This window comes from Balaenoptera musculus, chromosome 16 (genome assembly GCF_009873245.2).
Source record: "Balaenoptera musculus isolate JJ_BM4_2016_0621 chromosome 16, mBalMus1.pri.v3, whole genome shotgun sequence".
Lineage (NCBI taxonomy): Eukaryota > Metazoa > Chordata > Mammalia > Artiodactyla > Balaenopteridae > Balaenoptera > Balaenoptera musculus.
The window spans coordinates 6,250,026-6,273,236 of NC_045800.1; the positions used below are offsets into that span (position 1 = coordinate 6,250,026).

Consider the following 23,211-nt stretch of genomic DNA (forward strand, 5'->3'; position numbering starts at 1 on the left):
TTTTAATTATGTAATATAAAGTTTACTGCACTAAGTTTTATATAATGAGATCAAATATAACACAAAATGCAGGAATACTTCTTGCTCCACCACACTATTGAAAAATAGTCAATCAACTTATTTTTCAAAGGGTAGAATTGACCAGTGTCATGGTCCATGGAATCAGAAATAACCATTATAATGCAAGTAATCATTTGCAATTTAGCGATCAGGGCAATCACAACCATCATTTTTCAAAAAAGAAAGAAAGGAAAAGTTCTGCTTTGATGCAGTGTTGTTATTTATCATTTAACCAACACATTGAATTGATCCATTTGAAGAAATTGACCAGAAATCTCAGCTGAGAAAGTGAAAAAAGGATCTTAGGAGGAAAACAAGTCAGAGGGAGTGAGGTGAGTGCTGGGAAACGAGCCTCAGCCCTCCTGAAGGACTGACCACGTCCAAGGATGCCGAGGAGTTGCCCACCATCCTCCCTGGTACCTCTCAGCTGGACTTGAGTGTTCGCTGATCTGGGTGGATGTGGGTTTTCCAGATGTCACAGCTCAACCTAAATGGCCCATGGCAAAGTGGTCTAAGGGGCCGAAAAGTCAGGCACATGGAGATGACCTTGCCTTTGCTGTCCTGTCTGCTAGGAAAGCAGGGCCCTGGGCCCACCCTAGCACTGTCTAGAACCTGGCACGTTATAGGTGCTCAATAAACATTGGTGGAATAAATGTGCTCTCCCCAAGCCATCAAGTGGTCAGTGAAACTTAATCCCAGCCAGTTCAAATTTTTAAAAAATCTTTAAAGTATAGTAGATCACGTTAAGAAAGGAATTGGCTTAGAGTGGGAGGTGAAGTTAATTTGACCTTGACCTCTGTTCTGTGACCTTCTGCTCCCATAGCTTCTATCAGGCTGGGCTACGCTGGCTCCCCTCCACCCCGCAGGCCATGCCACCTCTGGTGAGGGCTCTCCTTCTCCCTTCCTCTTCCTCCGTGGAGATATTCATTCCGTCATCCTGTGTAAACATCTGTGGGAGCCACAGCTGGGTTTGGAGCCCTTCTGCACCATCTCCAAGGCTGCTCTGGTCCCTACCCTGAAGGACCCCCAAGGTCAAGTCTCAGTTCTCCCAGGCTCTACTGTCATTCAAAATTCAGAATGTCCAAATCCCAACTCCTTGGTCCCCAGACTGGCCCCCGTCCTGAACTTTTTTCCATTAAAGGTCCAGCCCATCCCAGGCTCCTAGCTTGGCCCCCGGGGGGATCTCTGATAACCTCTGGCAGGCACCAGCCCCTCCCACTCCCACCCCTTACAGAATCTCCCTCATCCGTCTCCCCTTCCCCATTCCCCCATCGCCACCCCAGAGCAGCCCTCCCTCCCTCCAGGATTTTTAAATTGCTTCGCACCCATGCTTCCTCCACCCTTCCCTTCACGTCCATCTTGCACATTCCAGAAGGTCGTGTTTCAAAAACACTGCTCGATCATAAGTCCCGCCACCCACTGCACTCAAAACCACACGGCTCCCCACAGCCTGCATGCCAGAGCCCCTGTTCACTCACGTGCTTGTGCAACAGTGTTTCCACGGGTGTTTACCCATCACCTCCTCACCCACTGATCACTGCAGCCAGACATCATTTTAATACGAGGAAGCAAGTGCCGTGAAGTAGGTGTACACAAAACCACACGAGAAACTCGGCAGAAGGGCCCAGGGAATCCTGCAGGAAGGTATGGCTAACCTGGACCTCAGAGGTTATGCTTCAGCCTGGAAGGCTCTGCCTGAGGGCTGCCCGGGAACGGTGGGAGCCTTTGGGTGAAAACGTGGCCCCAAAGCAGCTGCATCCCGCAGGCCAGAGGGGTGGCCACCAATGGTTACAAGGCAAGGAGCCGGTGGATTTGGTAGAGGTCCCGGGCTGGAGGTGGGGAAAGGCAGAGGAAGAGGGGCCAGCAAGAGCAAAGTCCCAGCAGTTGGGAGTTGGAAGTGCATAGAGGAGGCAATATTGTCTTCTGCGCAAAGCGTGTGTGGCACAGTGAGTGACGAGGCCACAGGTGCAGCCCGAGGTCTAAAGCCAAGGTGAGCGCCTTGCCTGGCATCGACCACCGCCCAGGTCCAGCGCCCGCCCTCCTTCTGTGGCCCCGCTGCCCTTCTGCGCACGTCTCCGTTTCAGCCGCAGTGTTTCTTTCTGAGCACACGCTGACCTTTCTTTCACCTGCACTCTTGCTTCTTCGAGGCCGTTCACCTGGCCCCCGAGCTCCCCACGCCTCCAGGTCCGCCCCATCCTCCAGAACTCCCTTCAAGGCCCCCATTTCACATGGGCTGTTTATCAACCATTGCTAGGTCAGCCCTGGGCTGACTGCCCAGCCTCTGGGCAGCTCTGAGTTTCTCCGGCATTTTGCACTTGGAATTCAGCTGCGCCCACCCTGGCACAAGTCCTTGGTGACTCAGGAGAGGGGCTGACCATCCCGAGTGGCCAAGACAAGAGAGCAGGCGTGGGAGCCAGGTCCATCTGGGGGATCCTGGCTCTGCCGCTGACCAGCTGTGTGCCTGCGTTAGTTTCCTAGGGCTGCCGTAACAAATGACCGCAAACTGGGGGCCTTTAAGGCAACAGAAATGTCTTCTCTCGCAGTGCTGGAGGCCAGAAGCCTGAAATCAAGGTGTTGGCGGGGTTGGTTCCTTTTGGAGGCTCTGAGGGAGAATCCATCCCTGCCCCTCTCCTGGCTCCTGGCACTCCTCGGCGTTCCTGGCCTTGTGGCCACATCACTCCAATCTCTGCCTCTGTCCACATGGCCTTCGCCCCTGTGTGTCTGTGTCTTCTCCTTTTTCTGTCTCTTATGAGGACACACGTCATTGAATTTAGGACCCACCCTCAATCCAGGTAATCTTATCTTGATATCCTCCACTTAATCACATCTGCAAACCACTGCCCCCTGTTGTTTTTTGTTTGTTTTTTTGTTTTTTGCTGCTCCACGCGGCACGTGGGATCTTAGTTCCCCATCCAGGGGATCGAACCTTCGACCCCTGCATTGGAAGCATGGGAGTCTTAACCGCTGGACTGCCGGGGAAGTCCCCTCCCCCTTTTTGAAGGTTTGTATTCACAGGTACCGGGGATGAGGACTTGGACATGTCTTCGGGGAAGCACAGAGACCATGGGCTCTCATCACTGGCTTCCTGTTAATGAAAGGGGCTCATGATACCTGCTTTAGAGGACTGCTGTAAATATTAGAGAAAATAGAGACTTCAAGAGCCTGGTTCATGGGGGCGGGGCAGGGTGAGGAGTGACTGCTAACAGTACAGGGTTTGCTTTAGGGGTGATGAAAACATTCTGGAATTAGACGGTGGTGATGTTTGTACAACTCAGTGAATATACTAAAAAACCATTGAATTGCATGCTTTAAAAGAGTGAGCGTAATGGTTGGTGAATCATTTCTCAATAGAGCTGTTATTTCTAAAAAGGAGCCTGGCTCAGGGTAACCATCAATCGTAGCTGCTATTATTATTATTGATATGCCAGTAATAGCTATTCTTTTTTTTTTAACATCTTTATTGGAATATAATTGCTTTACATTGTTGTGTTAGTTTCTGCTGTATAACAAAGTGAATCAGCTATATGTATACATATATCCCCATATCTCCTCCCTCTTGCGTCTCCCTCCCACCCTCCCTATCCCACCCCTCTAGGTGGTCACAAGGCACTGAGCTGAGCTCCCTGTGCTATGCAGCTGCTTCCCACTAGCTATCTGTTTTACATTTGGTAGTGTATGTATGTCCATGTCACTCTCTCACTTCGTCCCAGCTTACCCTTCCCCCTCCCCGTGTCCTCAAGTCCATTCTCTACATCTGCGTCTTTATTCCTGTCCTGCCCCTAGGTTCTTCAGAACCATTTTTTTTTTTTTTAGATTCCATATATATGTGTTAGCATACGGTAGTAATAGCTACTCTTAGCATTTTTTATAACAGTTTGTTTTACCTCTTTGGTTGTGTCTCCCAAACCTGATTATGAATTACATTTGAAATGGGAACCATGGGTGAGATGCCTTTATGGGTTCCATGGGAGCTAGCCTGGTGCTTTGCACGTAGCAGGGGATGATGAATATTTGTTTTGATTATACATGAGTAGTTCACATGGAAATTACTTATTGAAAATAAGCCTGATGGTGCTACTGTGTTCACTAATACTGCTGCCATTACTGTGTATCAAACACAGATGAGGTGGGATACCGCTTTTACCCACGAGCTCCTCCCAAAAAGGACTGAAATTAAATTTCATGCCAACTGCATTTCTAACATGATTGGCAGCACAGTATTGAGCCGCAAAGTCTATTTCCAAGAAAATTCAGTTAGCAATTGAACACAGAATTAACAAGGTTAATTCCCATTTTTGAATCATCATCTGATTACATGTCGTCAAAATCCATGTGCCACTACCCTGCTTGCCTGGGAGTAGAAAGAAAAATCATATGAAGAACAACACCATTCAGCTGTGCTATTTCCTGACTCACCATTGCTTTGGAGATTAAAAACTGAATTTCGAGAAAGACAGAAACTTATCTTGAGGAAGTGTAGGTTCCCTGAGTTATCACTTTGAAAGCTAACAAAATAGTAAATCCATTTAATATTTAAGCTGTTAAAATTGTAATAGATTCCTCTTTGTTTCCATTGAAGGAAAAACAATAGGGTTTTGAAATTTAAAGTAAGCCTGCCTGTTTTCAAAGCAGCAAATCCATTTCTTCGGCCCCTTCCCTTTTGACTTCTGCCTCTGTCACAGTCATCCCTATTTTGGGCCCCACAACCCTCTCAAGCAACTTAAGTGTCCATCATCGGATGAATGGATAAAGAAGATGTGGCACATATATACAATGGAATATTACTCAGCCATAAAAAGAAACGAAATGGAGGTATTTGTAGTGAGGTGGATGGACCTAGAGTCTGTCATACAGAGTGAAGTAAGTCAGAAAGAGAAAAACAAATACAGTATGCTAACACATATATATGGAATCTAAGGGGGAAAAAAAGGTCATGAAGAACCTAGTGGTAAGATGGGAATAAAGACACAGACCTACTAGAGAATGCACTTGAGGATAGGGGGAGGGGGAAGGGTAAGCTGTGACAAAGTGAGAGAGTGGCATGGACATATATACACTACCAAACGTAAAATAGATAGCTAGTGGGAAACAGCCGCATAGCACAGGGAGATCAGCTCGGTGCTTTGTGATCACCTAGAGGGCTGGGATAGGGAGGGTGGGAGGGAGGGAGATGCAAGAGGGAAGAGATATGGGAACATAAGTATATGTATAACTGATTCACTTTGTAATAAAGCAGAAACTAACACACCATTGTAAAGCAATTATACTCCAATAAAGATGTTAAAAAAAAAAAAAAAAGACAGCACGGGAGGGAGGCAGGCAGGAGAGCGCAGGGGCTGAACATCTCAAGCTTCAGATACCTGGGTGGAGACTGGGTCCCCCCTGTACCTCCAGCTACCTGTGTGCCCTCGGCGACAGGGAAAATGACCTGAGCGGCGCTATATGAGGATCCACTGAGCCTGGATCCCAGGCAGAGTGCCATGATGGGTGGCCCTCATCATCTCAACCACCCCTCTCTTCTGCTTCTCCCATTCACCACCACTCACTGCCCCGGAAGTTTGCCTCACCCTTCCCTCATAAGGGCCAGTCCGGTGTTCTCCTGATCCTCTTAATCTCCCCATAGAGAAGATACCCACAGTCTTCATCTTCCCCAAACACTGGCAACTGTCTTCTAACCTCTCTCCCCCTGCTCTACCAGTGGGAAGAGAACCCCACTTTCAAAGTCTGCTGGATTTAAATTCCACACTCTGAGATACTCCCAACTCCAAGTTGACAGCTAAATACCTATGACATTCAACTTAAATTACATTCGCTTATCTAGTTTGGGGCCAGAAAGGGCTGTGAGAACATCAAATTTTCACATCTCAGAAACCCAGAGTCCTTGAATTTTGTGTCCACTGTGGTTTCCAGCAATCTCAAGAGCTAAATGATTAATTATACACAAGACAGTCCAAAGCAATTATTTAATTAAGATGTATTATAGGCTGCCAATTGTTTGGAGCAAAGGGAAAGGCTTCACCCCAGTTTCTCAGCATCTGGCCTTTGGATGACTTAAAAGATAAAAGGAGATACCAGAACATTTTTATGACTGAGTAACAATTTCTAGAAATTTTCCATTAAGTAGAAAATCTTTTTCAGTCATGTGCTTCTCATGATTAGAACTTGGTGACAGATTTTACTGTAAGTGTTCAGCTTATTGAAATCCAATGCAAAATAGAAAATGTTGCAATGCAAAATGAAATGTCGTGTCATTTTCTTTTTAGGGCAGGAAAATCAGCTTTCTAGCCAATCTCTCTTTTCCCCTAAAGTGTATTCATTTTCCACTTTACCCTGGCCTTTTTTTTTTAGTTCATAAAGAACTTTTCAAAGAAAAAAATACAAGCCACCCCAGAGCTGATGACCAAAGTCCTCTCTATATGAATAGATCTACTTGGAGATACATGAAGACTCTAGTTTGGGGGGTTGGGAGTAGGGGGCCAGGGTGTATAAGAGAACAGCTGTATGTAATGACTTTTAATCAATCTGTGGGATTTGAAAATAGCCAAAACTTCTCAGTTACGCCAAACCACATTGGCTCCCCCATCTCTGAACAGTTAAGTGTCGTGATTATTGGTAACACCCAGCCTAACTCTCCAGTGTTTTCCAGCTGACCCGTGTGTCTCGGTGCGATCTTCTCAATTAGGCTGCGGTCGTCCTGGACATGATCTTGCTGTTTCTTTCACTGCCTGTAACACTTCACAAAACAGGGCTAGTGGAGTAAACCAGCTGAATAATAATGAACTGATTAGCTTGTATGGGTTCACCGGTTGCGTTCAAAATAAATATTTGCCAAATCAAACCTTTTCCTTCCATACTATTTGAGTATTGAAATACTGTTGTTCCATTAAAATTTAAGAATGATTAAATAGTCACCTATAAATGGGCCATCAATAAGCATTGGATGAGTGAATGGCTGAACAAATGAGCAATAGTGGATGTTATAGGAACACCTTTCAAGCTCCATCCTTTGGAAACAAGCTCAGATTGTCTGAAAGAAACTGGTGGAGCACCCGACTTTTTCAGCTCTTTCTTAAGGACTAAGCTATTTCTTAAATCCTTGGAACTGATGCCCTAAAACCTGGAGCCCATGGACCTCATCCATAGTCCTGAATCTCCTGAAATTTTCTGCAAAATACTGTGGATCTATGTAGATGTGAATTCTTCTGGGGAGAGTATAAGGAGGTTCATGTCTCAAAAAAGGTTGAGTCACTGTGTTAGAAGCGTCTATTTACAATCAGATGAATTTTGCATGAAAATTGTATGCATTTATGATTGCGGTCAACTTGATCAATAACAGAAGTTGCTAGATGTGTGGGAACTCTCAGAGCTGCTAGTTTACCGTTACCCAAGTTCTCATTTCTCTAAAGAAAAAACTGATTTCAACATCAGGAAGAGCCTTTTTAAGTTAAAGTACTTCTTATTCCACATTGGAAAAGAGAAAGGAAAACCAGTGTATAGGCCGATGTTCCCCCATCACTTAAAGAAACTGACATGGCTCATTTCCAGGAAGTAGGACACAGCCTACTGGAGCTCTGTCCTGCTCCAGAAGGTCAGACATGCCTTGGGATCCATGGCATAAGGCCACCTCTGTCTCTGCAAGTTAAAATATTTAGCAAATGTGTCCTTTTTTTTTTCTTACATCTTTATTGGAATATAATTGCTTTGCATTGTTGTGTTAGTTGCTGCTGTATAACAAAGTGAATCAGCTATACATATACATATATCCCCATATCCCCTCCCTCTTGCGTCTCCCTCCCACCCTCCCTATCCCACCCCTCTAGGTGGTCACAAAGCACCGAGCTGATCTCCCTGTGCTATGTGGCTGCTTCCCACTAGCTATCTGTTTTACATTTGGTAGTGTGTATATGTCCATGACACTCTCTCACTTCATCCCAGCTTACCCTTCCCCCTCCCCGTGTCCTCAAGTCCATTCTCTACATCTGCGTCTTTATTCCTGTCCTGCCTCCAGGTTCTTCAGAACCATTTTGTTTTTAGATTCCATATATAAGTGTTAGCATACGGTATTTGTTTTTCTCTTTCTGACTTACTTCACTCTGTATGATAATCTCTAGGTCCATCCACCTCACTACAAATAACTCAATCTTGTTTCTTTTTATGGCTGAGTAATATTCCATTGTATATATGTGCCACATCTTCTTTATCCATTCATCTGTCGATGGACACTTAGGTTGCTTCCATGTCCTGGCTATTTTTAGTAATGCTGCAATGAATATTGTGGTACATGACTCTTTTTGAATTATGGTTTTCTCAGGGTATATGCCCAGTACTCCCACAAATTAACTAAGTAAAATACCAAAAAAAGCATACTTTTTTTTAATTCTTTTTTTTTTTTTTTTGGAAGTATAGTTGATTTACAATGTTGTGTTAGTTTCTGGTGTACAGCAAAGTGATTTGGTTTTACTTTTGTAATACTTGTATTTACAAGTAAATACTTGTATTTACTTTTGTAAATATATATATAAATTATATATATTATATATATGTTATTTTTCGGATTCTTTTCCATTATAGGTTATTACAAGATAATGAATATAGTTCCCTGTTCTATACAGTAGGACCTTGTCATTTATCTGTACTGTATATAGTAGTGTGTATCTGCTAATCCCAAACTCCTAATTTATCCCTCCCACTCCCTTACCCTTTGATAACCATAAGTTCGAAAAAAGCATAGGTTTATACTTAACCTTATTTCAGAATCCTTTCAAATATTTAGGAGATTTAGTTGATCAGGATGAATAATTCAGGTATAGGAATTTTCCTTAAAAAAAAACAAAAAGATTTCCCTTCTGAATCATGTCTGCTAATCCAGATCTAGTTATTTTCTAAGCGGATGAAACATCTTTTCTCTCAACTCTTCTTCCCAGCAATATATCCTTGAGAAGTAAAAAACAAACAAACGAAAAACGTAAAGACTAAACACAGTCGATTCTTTACCATCAAATATTTGAAACAAAAAACTTCGCAGACTTGGTTTTCAAAAGATTTGCAAAAATAAATCAATGCCAACATATGGCACAGGAATGTCCTTTCCAGTTCAGACCTGAGAATATAAATAAATTGGTATTTCTCCTTTTATTCTCTGAATAAGAACTGGGTTTTAGCCACGAACAAGAAACTGTGCTTAAAAGTTACATAATTTCTCTTCTTTCTTTTTCAACAGGGGACTTATTACATTTGAGAATAAAACCTATATTTTGGAGCCAATGAAAAATGAAACCAACAGATACAGACTCTTCCCGGTGGAGAACCTGCAGAGCACCTGGGGACCCTGTGGATCAAACACGACGGCCCTCGCCATGCATGACAGGCTCCCACCGCCCTCCCAGACCTGGGCAAGAAGGGTAGGAGGGCAACCCCACGTGGTGTCTCTGGGGAGCTGGGGGCTCCAGCTAGGGACACCCACTGCTAGGCCATCTGGAGAAATTTTGCCATTTGTGTCTGAGGGATGGAGTTATTACCCAGTTTATCTGGAGGTGGTTGCTATGATGTGGGCAGAACATAACCAGATACTGTAAGCGCCATCGTTGTCGTTAAACGTCAGACTCAGACTCATTAACCTACCCTGGGTAGAGTTGAGCTCAGAGGATACAAAATCACGTCTCCGGTGAGAACCTTCTGGGCCTAGACCCAGGAGTCTGCCCCACCGTTGGGCCCCTCCATGGTACACAGAACTGGACCAGAACCTCCACACCCTTGGGCAGCTCTCCCTTCTACGGGGAGAGACAGATAATATGGAGGTTTTGCCAACGCAAGTCTGCTCTATAATTAGGGTCTTCATTAGGATTTGCACAGCGTTCCCTGCCACTGCCCACTCGCCTGCCCTGGATCTTGGTCCAGCAGTGCGGCTGGGGGGTGGTGTTTACCCCCAGTCCACACTAGGGGGCGCCTGTCCCACTTCCCTGGAGGGGTCTCTGCTTTCTGGCCACCTGCCCCTGGGTCTGCTCATCACAGGTCTTCCCTTCTGCTGCAGGACTGGAGAGAGTAGTTGCCCTAATGGAGTCTGGACCACAGGTGTCCCTCCCGACTAAGAGGTCCCCCCCCTGGTGCAGCACCAGGAAACCTGCACCCCGAATGGCTGCCTGACCTTTTTACATCAGTATCACGTGGGCTCCACAGACCGCAGCAGAACTCTTAAAAAGGAGTAAGGGTAGCCACATCTGGCTGGAGGCCCTGAACTCAAAGAACTACAATCCGATAGGAAGTTATCAACGACTTCCTGATTTTTCATCTCTCTCTTTCCTGTTCCTCTGTTGACAAGAAATGAAGAATTCCTAGATACGATGTCACTTAACGATGTGCTTACATTTGATGGTCTGGGGACATGTTTTCAAGGTTCCATTTAACACTCTTTGTCCTTCCTGACTTTAATTTGAGTGTTACACTGCTTACCACTCAACACTTCATAAATATTGTGCCTCTTTTTATTCCTAATCATTTTTCTCAATTCAGACAGTAAACGTTATCCTAAGCGATTTCTTCTCCTTCTTAAAATTTTCCTCCTACCTGTGGAGGGGTGTGTGTTCCCCTAACCTGCTTTTAACTGAACTGCTTTAGGACTTTTCATTTTAACTTTACATTCATTCTTTCCATCCTGTTTCCACCTATATGACCCTAACTTCCTCTGTTTGTTAACGTGCTCCCAAGGTTTTCTGCAGCAGGTGCTTGCAACCTCTTTTTTTCTTGTTTTTCCCCATCACACCCCGTCAGGCACTGTGGCTGACTTTGACGATGACACTCAGTAGTGGGGCTGAATCTCAATCCCTGGGAAAAGGACTTGAAAAGTGCTCCCACCTCCACCATCAGCAACAGCTTGACAGAATCTTCTTCCTGCTCTCCTCCCCTGAGCCATCTTAGAGTGACAGATTTAAGAGATGGAATCCCAAAGACTGGCCTCTGTGGTCCCAGGGCATGTTTGTTTCACGCTTACTCTTGCCTTTGATTCCAGACCTCAGATAAGATGTGATGAGGCCGTAGCTTTCACAGTCATAAACAAGTAGAACATTTGCATTTTGTTTTCCAGGCGCCTTGATTTGAGTACCTTGTTGATCACACGTTATCCACCTTGTGAGCTTTATAACTTGACAGTTTAAACGGCACTCAAATATGTTTGCCATTTCATTTAGAAGTCAGTCCTGACTTGGTCAGGCCTCGCCAGCCATATTTTAATTCTTTAACTAAGCTTACGGCTCCCTAGAACTAGGATTGGCACAGTAATTTCCAGTCATTTTGACGTGTAGAGAGATGGAGGAAACCTGAATAACAATGTTGTTTTGTTAATTATGCATATGCCAGTGTAAATGAACCTTTAAATTGTAAAGGGGAGGCATTGCATGCACTTCAACCCCGTTCTGAATATTCCTCTCTAGAAACAGTCGGGATTGTTTTTACGGAAGAGAAAATGTCTCTGACTTAAAAAGCACATCTATATTGTGAAAACAATACAAAAAACAATTTTCAAATAAGTGGAATATGTGAGAATTGAAATTATACACAAGACAGTTTGGGGCAGTACCTATGGGAAATATGAAAGGGAAATACTCATGTTCTATGCCCCTTACCTGCCAGACTTAACACTGCCTTTATTTATACTCAAAAATCAGTGTAACTGCATCTGACTCATCTAGTTTATGCACTGCAGCAACTGCATTTGCTTTTTCACAGCATTTTTCTGCCCCTACTAAATGTTAACTATTGCACAGGTTGGCTTGCAGAGTGAGATTTTTCTGCAGATGTGTGTGTTTTTCTTCAACGAGCAGCAGGGATAAATCTGCACTCGGGGTATGCACTGGCTATAATATAAGCTTGAGCTATTGTTTGTCATTTTTACAAGGCTTTACATTAGATTTTAGTGAGAACCCAAGTTGCTTCTGGAAGGGTGCCTGCAGTCAGAGGGCTTCCTCGCCGGTTCCCTCCTCTGCAGCTTTTTAAGTCCAGCCTGCAGAGCCCCTGCCACTCAGCCCTCCTGTGGCCGCTCCCTCCCTCTCCATCAGCTGTTCATTCAAAAATGCAAACGAATTTTAACACAAGCCTGAGCAGACTATAAGGAAGGTGAAGGCCATGAATCTGCTACTGGAGAAAATCGCATAATACATCCCGAAGGCAGATGTAAATTATTTTTGAATTATCCTCTCCGGGGATTATCTGTGCTATTGTTCCCCTCCACTAGTATGGATAATGAGGAGTCAAATGTAAAAGTCAGTGCCTTCTCTAGAAAGCCATGTTTGCTTGGGCTACTGAGTTCAAATAGGACATCTGGTCAGGGAGACCCTGTAGTTTCCTCAAAGGCAGCCACTCTGAAATGGACCAGGGCTGTTGCTTTTGGGTTTCTAGACAGGCTGCCATATTGGTTTAACAGAAGTCACAGTAGTGATGGTGGGAGTAGTATTAACAGTAATGTGTATTATCTGTAGAGTCTAGTAATAGTTGAATATCTGGAACTGGCCAGAACCATTGGAAAACTTGTTAATTAGAGCAGGCGTGTTTAATTTTTCTGTAATATAACCACCCTCACCTCTCTACCTCCTCTAAGAAGCCATACATACCAAGTTCCTTTACTGCCTTGGTCGTTCTTAAATCTTGGAGGATAACAAGAGCCAGCACTGCTATTGCCTCCTTGGCCCTGAGCTCTGAGCATCTCTCAGTGTGAACCGAGGTTCCAAAATATCCAGGTGTGGATTCCTATTGGGTCTTGAATCGATTGAAACTCTAGATGAGTAAATAACAGCTCTCACTTCTGCCACTGGCGTTTTAGACTCAATTTCAATACTTTGCATCTGTCCCCATTAACATTCGGTTCATCAGATTCAGCCCATTCTTCCAGCATTTGTTTCATTTGCTTGCTGATTCTACAGCCTGTGTTATTAGCCAGACCTCAGAGGCTGTACCCCACGCAGATATGATCTCTGTGCTTGGTCCCCATGCAAATCATTGGTAAGGATGGTAGAGATGACCTTTCACAGCAGAGACCAGGACTCAGTTCATACATATTCGTAAAGTGGCCTTAGAGTCAAGGCACGGAGCCTGGCTTGAGTCAACAATGATCTTTCTTTACTCAGAGGAAGGTAAACCAAACTTCTGATTCATCAAATTTGCTGATCTTACCGTCTATGGAAATGGTCCTGGTTCCATTGTTATTGTTTTGTTGTTGTTGTTGTTTGGTTAAAACACCCAACTTGAATCTGTTTGCCTGTCTCCATCCTTACAGCCTCAAACTGTCACCAGCGCTCACCTGCGCCCTCCACTTCCCCTATGGTCCCCCGATAATCCATTCTCCTCCCAGCAGCCAGAGTGATGTGTAAAGAACCTCACATTCAAGGGTCCCCCACTGCTCTCCAATAATTAGATTACCGGCCAGCCTCCTCACCATGGCCCCTGTCCTCCGTCTCCATCTTCAGCCATATCTCATCCACACTTTTCCCTCACTCACCAGACGATAGCCATCCTGCCCGCTGCTACGACACTCCAAGCTCTCCCCAGCCTCAGGACTTGTGCTGTGTTATCCCGTCTCCCTGAAACACCATTTCAGGGACCTGGCCCATAGGAAGAGGGAGTTGCAATGAGAATTTATTGTCACCCTCTTCTCAACTTGTTTTCTGACTCGGGTTGAGTTAAGTTCCCGATGCCATAGTTCTTGTTGTAACATGTGTAGGGGTCATTCTCCCCGAGAACTTGGCTGTGATGACTTTGAGAGGCCCAGGAACAGCTTCCCGCTTGAGCAAGGCTCAAAGAACCCCTCGGTCTGCACCTCGGAGCAGAGAATGGTTGGGCCATTCTCGGAGACTTATATACTCTTATCTGTTTGGGGAAGGGCTTTTGTTTATCATCACCCCCCAAAATGAAAATTCAAGCAACCAGTTTCGAATGTTGCTCTGTATATCAAACACTTTAAATATGATTTTTTTAACCGGATAGCCCAGATAGGTGGAAATCATGTGGAGGTAATTTAAGCCTCTCTGTGTGTGCAGCTGAGGGAAGAAGGAACCTTTGCGGCCATGAGCCCGCCACTCCCCCATGGCTTTCTATTATTATGTGGTTAGGTTTCTCTCTGAGCTAGCAATTCTCTGCATTCATGAGAAAATTTGGACTTCTCTGAAAACTGCAGAGACAGGAAAATTGGGTTCATGTGTTTGTTTTCATTATCTGGAATTGTGTATTTTCTAAATGATGATCCAAGGCCATTTGGAAATATCCCCTGGTCGTTTATTTCACCCCTTTGCCGTCTGAAAGGTGTAAACATCTGAACAACCAGGGCTCTCCCTATGAGTTTTTCAATGGGAGGCTAGTTTATTTTTTCTTTAATAGAGCTGTATTTTCTTCTGTAAGATGAGCTGAATCTGTAATGGTAAATCAGGGAATTATGGGGGGAAAAGAGGCTTCTGCTTTCCACACCTGAATAAGGAGAAGGGGCAAGATCTTCACACTTCGAGAAGGTGTCTCATTTTGCATATACCAGTGGGTACTGCTGGGGCTAATCTTCTTTCCTTCGTGTGTACGTAGTTATTACCATAAAGCATGCCTCCAACGTATAGTTACAAAGCTTAACTTTTTTCCCTTGTAACGTTGTAAGAGTATGAGAAATTATACCTTCCATGGTGCTTTATTTTTCCTTCCTCCATAAGGTTTCCAGATTTCTTTAGGGATACCTAAATTCATGAATCAGCGCAGCTGGGCCGCGAGGAGGAACACTGCTATGGTACAAACATTTTTCCTGTAAAAATCTGTTTGGAAGATCCCGGACTGATGGGGATTTGTTTTATAAAAGATGTTTCCCTCAGGATTATGTGACTGGAAAGCTGATTCAAAGCATGCCTTGGTCATTTTTGCTTTTGTCTGAAAGCGTGGTTATAACATGCAAGTTTTCAACATTAAGCAGTGTGTGTAGTTAATTCATACAGCAGCGATATCAGTTATGAGGACCAAGACCAGTTCAACCCTCATTTCCTCCGACTGCATTTTATTGCAGAAACTGAAGGCTTTGTTTTTTGTTTTTAATGTTTGTTTCTTGAGACCACCCTCCATGAATTGCTCTTTTTTCTCCTAAAAGTGCCTTTGGGATTCTCCCAGTAATTCATGGAAGAGGACGAATGTTCTTTGAAGAAACATGATTAAAATGTCACCCACTTCAGAGGCTGCCTTGATTTGGGAGGGAGTTCATATTGGGCTCTCTGCATCATCTTCGACCCCTACCCCTTCATATACAATTTCTGTCTTCTTCTCAACTATTGCACTCCTACCAATCCTTTTTCTCCAGTGGCATGTTTCAGTCTTTTTTTTTTTTTTTTTTTCTTGACACTGTTTCTTCCTATTCTGTTTCTCTTGTTCCTTTCTGGTTTTCCTCCTAGCACCTTCTCCTCGCCTGGCTCTGTTCCCCATTTATCCGCCTGACTGTTCCCTATTCTTCCTTTGCTTCTAACCAGATTTTTAAATGATCAACTGCAAGAAATCAGCTCCCTGGAATGGACTACTCAGTGTTTCCCCAGAAGGGCTATGCAGTTCCTGCTCAAAATATATTTGCTTTATATATCGGCTTTTCCCACATCACAAAACTGGACCACAAAGGCAAAGGGAACACCCGTGAGACCCTAATTCCATCATCGTCTGTAGTGATCTTGAAATGTGCTACATCCAGCCCGAAATGAAGAGTTCATTGGCTCCTGTTCCAGAGAGAGCTTTGGTTTTGCTTGTTTACATCTGTGTTTTGTTTAATAATGATCTCAACTTGTTCTGATCCTATAATCAGTGATTCAGCAGAAAGGTTAGATTCCTTTTTAAGGATTTCCCAGATGGAAATGGAAAGTGGCCGCTCACGTTGAGAAGGTTTTACAGAGGTGTTTGGGGTTGGAGGTGAACTTCTAGGTGGAACAGGGGTGTGGGAGCCGGTGATCTCGGTAAGGGGGCGGGGGTGCCCTAGTTCAAGTGCTTGAGTCGAGAGACATTGACAGTGTTCGGGTAGCCCCAGAGAGGCAGTCAGGGAAATTAAACCCATGTTTACTTTTGGCAGCAAAAAAGAGAGACCCTCAAGACGACCAAGTATGTAGAGCTCGTTATTGTGGCAGACAACCGAGAGGTAAGAACTTTCTGAAATTTCTTGGTTGGTTTAAAAAAAAAAAAGGGAAAAGAAAATGTTTAGCAAGTTATTACTTGCTTTATTTAACCTCATTTTCCAGGAGGCCTTAAAAGCATTGTAAACAACCCACTGAAAAAAGTGGTTTCCTGATATTATAAAGTATAAAATATTAAAAATGTATCTGGTATTACAAAATATTAGCAAGGACTGCAGAGTTGCCATGTAGCTAAGCTCTCCAAACAGGGAGAATTATTTGTGGGAGATGGCAGATGGTTTTAGAATGTATTCTAAAACACTTTTGGGAAAAGTTTAGTTTAAAAATGTCTGATATGTCCTAAACCAAAATGAATGAGTGAATGAAGGCTGTAGACACAGCAGAAAAACCCTACCTTCCAAAGTAGGGCTTGATGCTGTATTAGTTTTTTTTTTCTTTTAATTAATTTTTAATTAGTTTTTTTTTTTTTTTAGATTATCTTCTCTGTGTTCTTTTCTTGCCTCTACTACCTATTATGAATTAGGTGACATTTTCTCCCAGACTGGCTCAACGCATATGAATGAAACAGATTTGACAATTTCACAGGCAACTGTTCCCACTCTGGAAGTTCAGATTAGCCAGGAGAAGTGGGAATTTATTAACTTTTTATCCATTCTCTGTATTGTTTGACTTGTTGCCATGCGCTTCTATTACTTTCACTCTTTAATTTTTAAAAACAAATATAAAGGAGATTTCAGAGGAAGTTAAAATCAAGTTGATGATATGAAGAATGGCTTTGGACTGCCTTCTGGTTGTCTGTTTTCTCTATGCCAAAACATGTCACGGCCTCCATCATTTATGAGGCTGGAAAATTCACAAAAGTTACTATCTTCTGAGCACTTGGCTTGAGTGAATTTCGGGGAGTTTCAGAAAGTCCCTGGATGGGGAAATTACTGGGCAGGATGGGAGCTTACTTCACCATAAACCAGGGAGGGCCCTGGGGGATTTGCAGAGCCTGAGACTTCACATTTCCAGGAGCTAGGAAGATGAGATTTGATTGATAGTCTTGCCATTGTTACTGCTGACATTTAAAATTATTAAGTTTCAGAGGCAAGGAAAAGACCTGGAAAAAGTCAAACAACGATTAATAGAGATCGCTAATCACGTTGACAAGGTAAGTTCCTTGGGGGTAATTAGATCACTCAGAGCATGTAAATGTTTGGGAATGAGGTGGAGGGAATGAAACACATCCCATCTGACTTAGGGAGGTCGGGTTCTGCCTCCGGTCCTGGGCTGGTACCCAACTTCCCCTTCTTCTGAGAATTCTTGGGGCCTGGAGCAGCTGCAGGAGATGCCACCCCACGCTGTCTGGACCTCGGTGGCCTTGGCATCCGTCTCCCGCCAGGCTCTCTTCTGGCCAGGAAGGCGTTTTGACCTCCCCAGTTAGATCCAGAACCCCAATAGGGTGCATCTGGCCCTCTTGAGAGCTCCAAGCAGGCCTCTTCCCAGGTCTCCCTGGGCAGGTCCCACAGGCCCCCTGAGGGTGAGCTCTCATTGATAAGGGACCCACGGGCTCCACAGTCCCAGGACACAGAAATCGGCTTTCGGCTCAATCGGCCGTCAGAAAATTCCTCGCCGATAACTCGGGAGGGAGCTCACCTTTGCAAAGGTGATTTCAGAGCTGGAAGAGATCCTGAAAGTCTGCTCTGACCCAGGTGTATTTGCTCGCCAACGCTCCTTACGCGACCTGTTCTCAAGGATGTGGTACCATCTACGCCACCTGCCTTCAGCGACAGACCCTGCAGGGAGAGCATCGGGCTGTTTGGTGCCGAGGGCTCTCAGCCCAGAGCATGTTGGCGTTGCCTGGAAGCTTTCAAAGGCCTTGCTGCTCGGGTGTCTGGGTGGGGCCTGGACATCAGGCTTTGTAGGCGCTCCCAGGTGGTTCTCACGTGCTTTGTGGCTGGCAGCCCCTGTCTGAACGTAACCATAATTCTTAGCAATAGCCTGTCTCCTGCCTCTGAGGACAGTGGGAGAGGAAAGGGGCCCCGGCTCATTGCTGAATCTCTCATGGCCGGGATTCTCAGAAATGCTCACATTTTACACATAGCAGTTTGTGGATGCTTCACGATAGCTATGTTTCCAAACAATCCTATTGTATAATATTTAAAGTGAGTTTTCAAAGTTTTCGGGAAAATGAAAACAAAAGCCTTCCAGAGATTCAACTCCATTCTACGAGGACTTATGGGCGGTACCGAGGAGTGTGCATCAAGAATTCGGATTGTATCAGATGTGGTCCATCTGTTCAGGGAGGCCACAGCTTCGTAGGGAAGCAGACCCATAAGCCACTTAGCATGGACCAGCGTGATGGGAACCAGGTCGATGCTGTCAATCAGGTGCTATGGGGGTGCAGAAGAGAATCGCCTAATTCTTCCTGGGGGTCGGGGAGGCTTTGCAGGGAGGCGATTTTGCAAGGTGAGTAAAGTTTCACCAGGAGCACAGGCGGGGAGGGCCTGGCTTGCTCTGCACGAGTCTGGACACGGCGAGTAACTCCATCTAACTAAGCGGTGTGTGTGTGTGTGTGTGTGTGTGTGTAGCATAATTGTGTGTGTGTGCACAGCTAGGGCAGGAGCAGATGAAGCTGCAGGGATTCAGTGGCAGGGCCCTGAATGCCCTGCAGAGCCATCTAGACCCCATCGGGATTTTATTCTGCCGTCGGTGGAGAGCAAGGTGAATGTTTTTAAGCAGGGGAGACACACAGGACACACACACACAGCTGTGCCTGCAGTTAGTGTGGAGGATGGAGTTACCAAAGACAAATACAGCTGGCAGGCGTCTATTGTACAGAAATTATGAAGATCTGACCCGGGGCTGGGGAAGTGGGGATGTGAGAAAGACGAGGATTTAGAGACATTTGAAGGGATGGTTCCTAATAAATGTATTGAGCAGTTGCTACGTGCCAGGGTCTAAGTGCTTTGCAGACACTCCCGGGTGGATACCAGTATTCCCATTTTTATAGCGGAGGTTTGCAGAGGCTAGTTAAGTAATCAGCACATGTTCCAACAGCATTGAAAGGCAGCACCAGGAATAAGCCCTGGTCTCCCCTGCAGGAGTTTTTGACCTTGACTCTACCCGCTTACTGTGGATCCCAGCCCTCCTTGACCGAGCCAAAGCAGAGGCTGAGATGAGCAGGGGTCCCAATGAGCCCAAGTTTGGGATGACAGGTGAACGAGGCTTCGTACCCAAAGAAGCGAGAGCGGGAGTCTCCTGGGGCACCCTGAGCAGTCAGGGGTCAGGGCCTGGTGCTCAGAGAGAGGCTATGGCTGGATGGAACTTTCTGGAAGCGGGAAAAAAACACAGATGGCTGATGGCACCCTGAGATGATACTGTCCTCGTCCACCAGAACTTTTAGGCAGGTCAGACTCCCAGGCAGCCCACGCTTGCTGATATATTTTGAATAGCTACTTTTTGAAAATTAAACTTTTATCCTAAAGTCAAGCGGATGCAGGAGAATTTTTGTAAATGGCAAGTCCTTCTGGCAGGGAGGGTGAGGGATGGATCCCAGAGGTTATGCCAGAGACCGTAGGAGTCAGACATGGTTCTCAGTCTGGGCTGGGCATTAGAATGCCCTGGGCAAGGTTTGTTTGTTTGTGTGTGTGTGTGTTTGTCTATATGTTTGTTTTCAAAATGCTGATTCCAAGTCTCAATCCAGGGACTCTGGTTTGATTGGCCTGGGTGGGGCCTCGGGCGAGTACATTCCAGACGCCTCCAGTGAGATGGGACAACATCCAGATGAAAACAAAGAATTCAAGTACTTCTTAGGCCTTGGAAGTAAACAGAAACCATGAACAATATTAAACTCGGGCTGGTAACTGCTGAAATCCTATTTTAAGGTGATGTGCTTGGTCTTCCATGTTTGTGTTTCTTTACATATTATTCTGTATTATATCTTGCTTCAGTTTGCAAAACCAGAAATGAGCAACTGGGGGTTTGATAATAATCTGCCCTGGTAATTAAAGAACAATGTATCTGAGAAAAGTCCTGATAGACTCGGTGGAGTTCACCAGCCTGCCTGTTCTTGTGTTTCTGGCAAGGAGAAAGCTGAATTGCTGAGTGCACATATGTGTCTGTCCCCAGCAGACCCTGAAGGCCCACTGGGGGTACCCAGGCTCCTTGGGATGTTCTGTTCACCCAAGTCTACTAACTGATGGGCCCTGGGCTCTAGCAAGTATGCCAAAGTTTAGTTTTGCAACTACAAGTGGGAGCATCTTGGCTTAGAAAACAATGACTGTTCCAGTGGCAACTTCCTCATTTGCGGAAATCTTGGCTCTTCTTAGCTATTCTTAACTAATAACTGCTTGGCCGGCTGCACTGGCTTGAAGGGAAGAGGGAGAAGCACATCCCGGACTGGGAGTCCGAGAAGTGATTTAGGGACAGAGGTGACATTCAGAAACGCTCAGGCAATTCCCCTGCGTGTGAAACACGGAGAGTGTGTCCGACGCTGTGCTGGTAGACAAACCCTTTACGTGGGAAGTAAGACATTCCCCCAGGCCCCAGTTACACTGCAGGGCGGGAGCGGCGGGGTGTGTGGCTTCCCAGTTAAGTGATAGCCTCTCTGGCTTCTCCCCTCCAATCTGTCCTGCTTCTTACTCATGACGAAGTTAGCAACAGCTGCGCATCCGTTCAGGCTGCACCTCTGTGACCTGCTTCTGAAGGACTCATCTTCCGTGCATTTAACTTCAGGTGTTCTCCCTCTTGTGTGAGTCTTCGTCTCCCCACTTCTCAAACCAGTTGCCTGAGGGGTGCACATTCCCGTGTTGGACCCCAGCAGACCGCCCTGTAATCCTACCCATGTTTTCTCAGATCCGCTTCCTCTAGAAAGCCTTCTTTGAGCCCTCAAGCCCAGCATTCCCTGAATTTCCTGTTTGCATCCTTCTTGGCAGTTCACTCGATTGGCATTTACTGGAATAATGGCTAAGTATCCCCTGCCTTGAGCCTCTTGCTGACCTCTGAGCATTTGGGAACCAAGGGCAAGGGTATCCTAACCCTTGCTCTTTGTGTCAGTGCCAAGCCTAGCATACAGCCAGATACTTGCCGTGGCTATGTTAATGGGTGAATCAATTCAGCTGGTCTTGGACGGTGTCCACATGCATCCTGGGATTCTTAGGCCAGGCGGGCAGCTGCCAAGCTCCAGTTGTACTTCTCTCTGGGCCTGGGGTCACAATGGATCATCTTGGAAGGGAATCTCAGTACTCGCCCTTACCTGGCTGGGTTACTTAGTGGTTTAGAACCTGGGCACCAGCCTACCTATGCTTAAACCTGGCTATGCCAGTCATGTCTCGAGTGGTCTACCTGGTCCCTCCTTGTCTCAACGTCCTTGACCGTAACACGGAAATAATAATAGTTCTTAAGTCACAGAGTGTTGTGAGGACTGAGAGAGCTACGGCCTGGAAAGCACGTGGCACTGTGCCTAGGACGTTGGAAATGCTCATTAGGTGTTAGCTGTGGTCATTGTTATTAGGAAGAACCAAAAGGAAGCCATCAGCAGAGCCCTGGGAAGAGCATCCCAACAGGCAGCAATGGGATACTGTGATGACATGATGTGAGTTTAGCATATGCGACAGTTAATCAATAACACCAGTTTCGAGAGAAGGGACTGTATTTTATGCTTCTAGGTATGAAATCTGTGATTTGAGAGGGCTAATAAATGGAAACTACAACCCATTATTATTATGAAAAGACCCTTGATTAGTAAGCCCCCAAGCCAGCTCTGAGAAATGATGACAGTTAGACCTTGACAGACCTTAGTGACCACTTCCATATGACACTCTCCAGAGGCAAACATAGTGTCCCCAGCACAGATGACGACCCTGCAGCCCACACGGGGCATCTGACCCTGAGGATGTCACTTGGCAGGCTGGTGTGGACGTCGGCACTGGATCGCCTGCGTTTCTGCCTCTGATCACTGTTGTCTGTGACACAGCCGAAAGTGTAAGCTCTCCAGTGTGGCACAGCAGCCAGACGTGTGCGTTCAGAGTCCAGATGGGGCCAGGACCTTGATTTTGCCTGGAAAGCCTGGGCTGGGAGCTCGCAAGTGGATACCACAGGCCAAGCAATTCTTGATTAAAAACAAGCTGTCAGGCAGCATTTAGGTCGTATAATTGTCTCATTAACTTATTCATGTAATGCCCGTAATTGTTATCTGCTTGAAACCAACTTGGACCGCTGTGATCAGTTTAGACTCTGTGATGTAGTCTGTGCTTCAGTCACATTCTTCTGCTAACCTAATGCTCACCAGATGACTAGGGAGAGATCAGCAAGGGAAAAGATGAACCTGCCTTTTGTGGGTCAGAACCCGGGGTCAGTGCTGAGCCTCATGGAGTTTATTGCCCTTGAGCTCAGCACGTTGGAATGGGGCTTAACTATCAGATGCGGCGCTTCTGTGATTTTTGTTATTTGTTGGCTCCGAGGCTTCTAGCAACTAAGAATAGGACCTGCTCCCATCTGGAGCTTGACTGTAGCTGCCACATCTTCCTCCTTGGCTGCCTGGAGTATCAGAAGATGAAGATGTTTGCGCCCTGCCTTACACACTGCAGGCTCTGGAAGAGTGTACAGCCAGCCAGATGAGTCCCACCTCCTTACCCCCAGACCCTGAGCAAAGAGCCGTCTCCGTGTCTGTGTGATCCCATGGGGGTAGCAAGGCAGTCGGGGGCAATGGGGTGTTCTTACCTCTACCTTGACCCCTCATCCTGCCCTAGTAAGCTCGTCTGGGACAAAACTATCCCATAGACATCGGAAGAGTTGCTCTACCTGCTTCCAACCCAAGATGTTCTGTTTGTGGAGAAAGGGCTGTAGGTTGAAGTCAGGACACAGAAAGATGGGGGGGGGGCAGAAAAGCAAGAAGACGAAGTGAGTGGTATGCCTGAAAAACGAGGAATTTCCTTTACCAGATCTTCCCCATGACGCTGTTGGTGAGCTGGCTGTGGGAAGAATGGTCCTCAAAGTTCCTGAAGAAGGGTTCTGTGTATGCCTTTATCATCCTGCAAGATATTTA

At 45.6% G+C, this 23,211-nt stretch overlaps 1 protein-coding gene across 1 annotated transcript in view; it reads left to right on the plus strand.

The window, feature by feature from the left end:
* Positions 1 to 23,211, plus strand: part of ADAM12 (ADAM metallopeptidase domain 12) — a 386,617-nt gene that overhangs the window by 279,154 nt on the left and 84,252 nt on the right. The window contains exons 6-8 of the mRNA XM_036827896.1: positions 9,281 to 9,461; positions 16,121 to 16,186; positions 17,263 to 17,334. Of these exons, the coding sequence (XP_036683791.1) occupies positions 9,281 to 9,461; positions 16,121 to 16,186; positions 17,263 to 17,334 (319 nt within the window). The remainder of the gene's footprint in view (positions 1 to 9,280; positions 9,462 to 16,120; positions 16,187 to 17,262; positions 17,335 to 23,211) is intronic.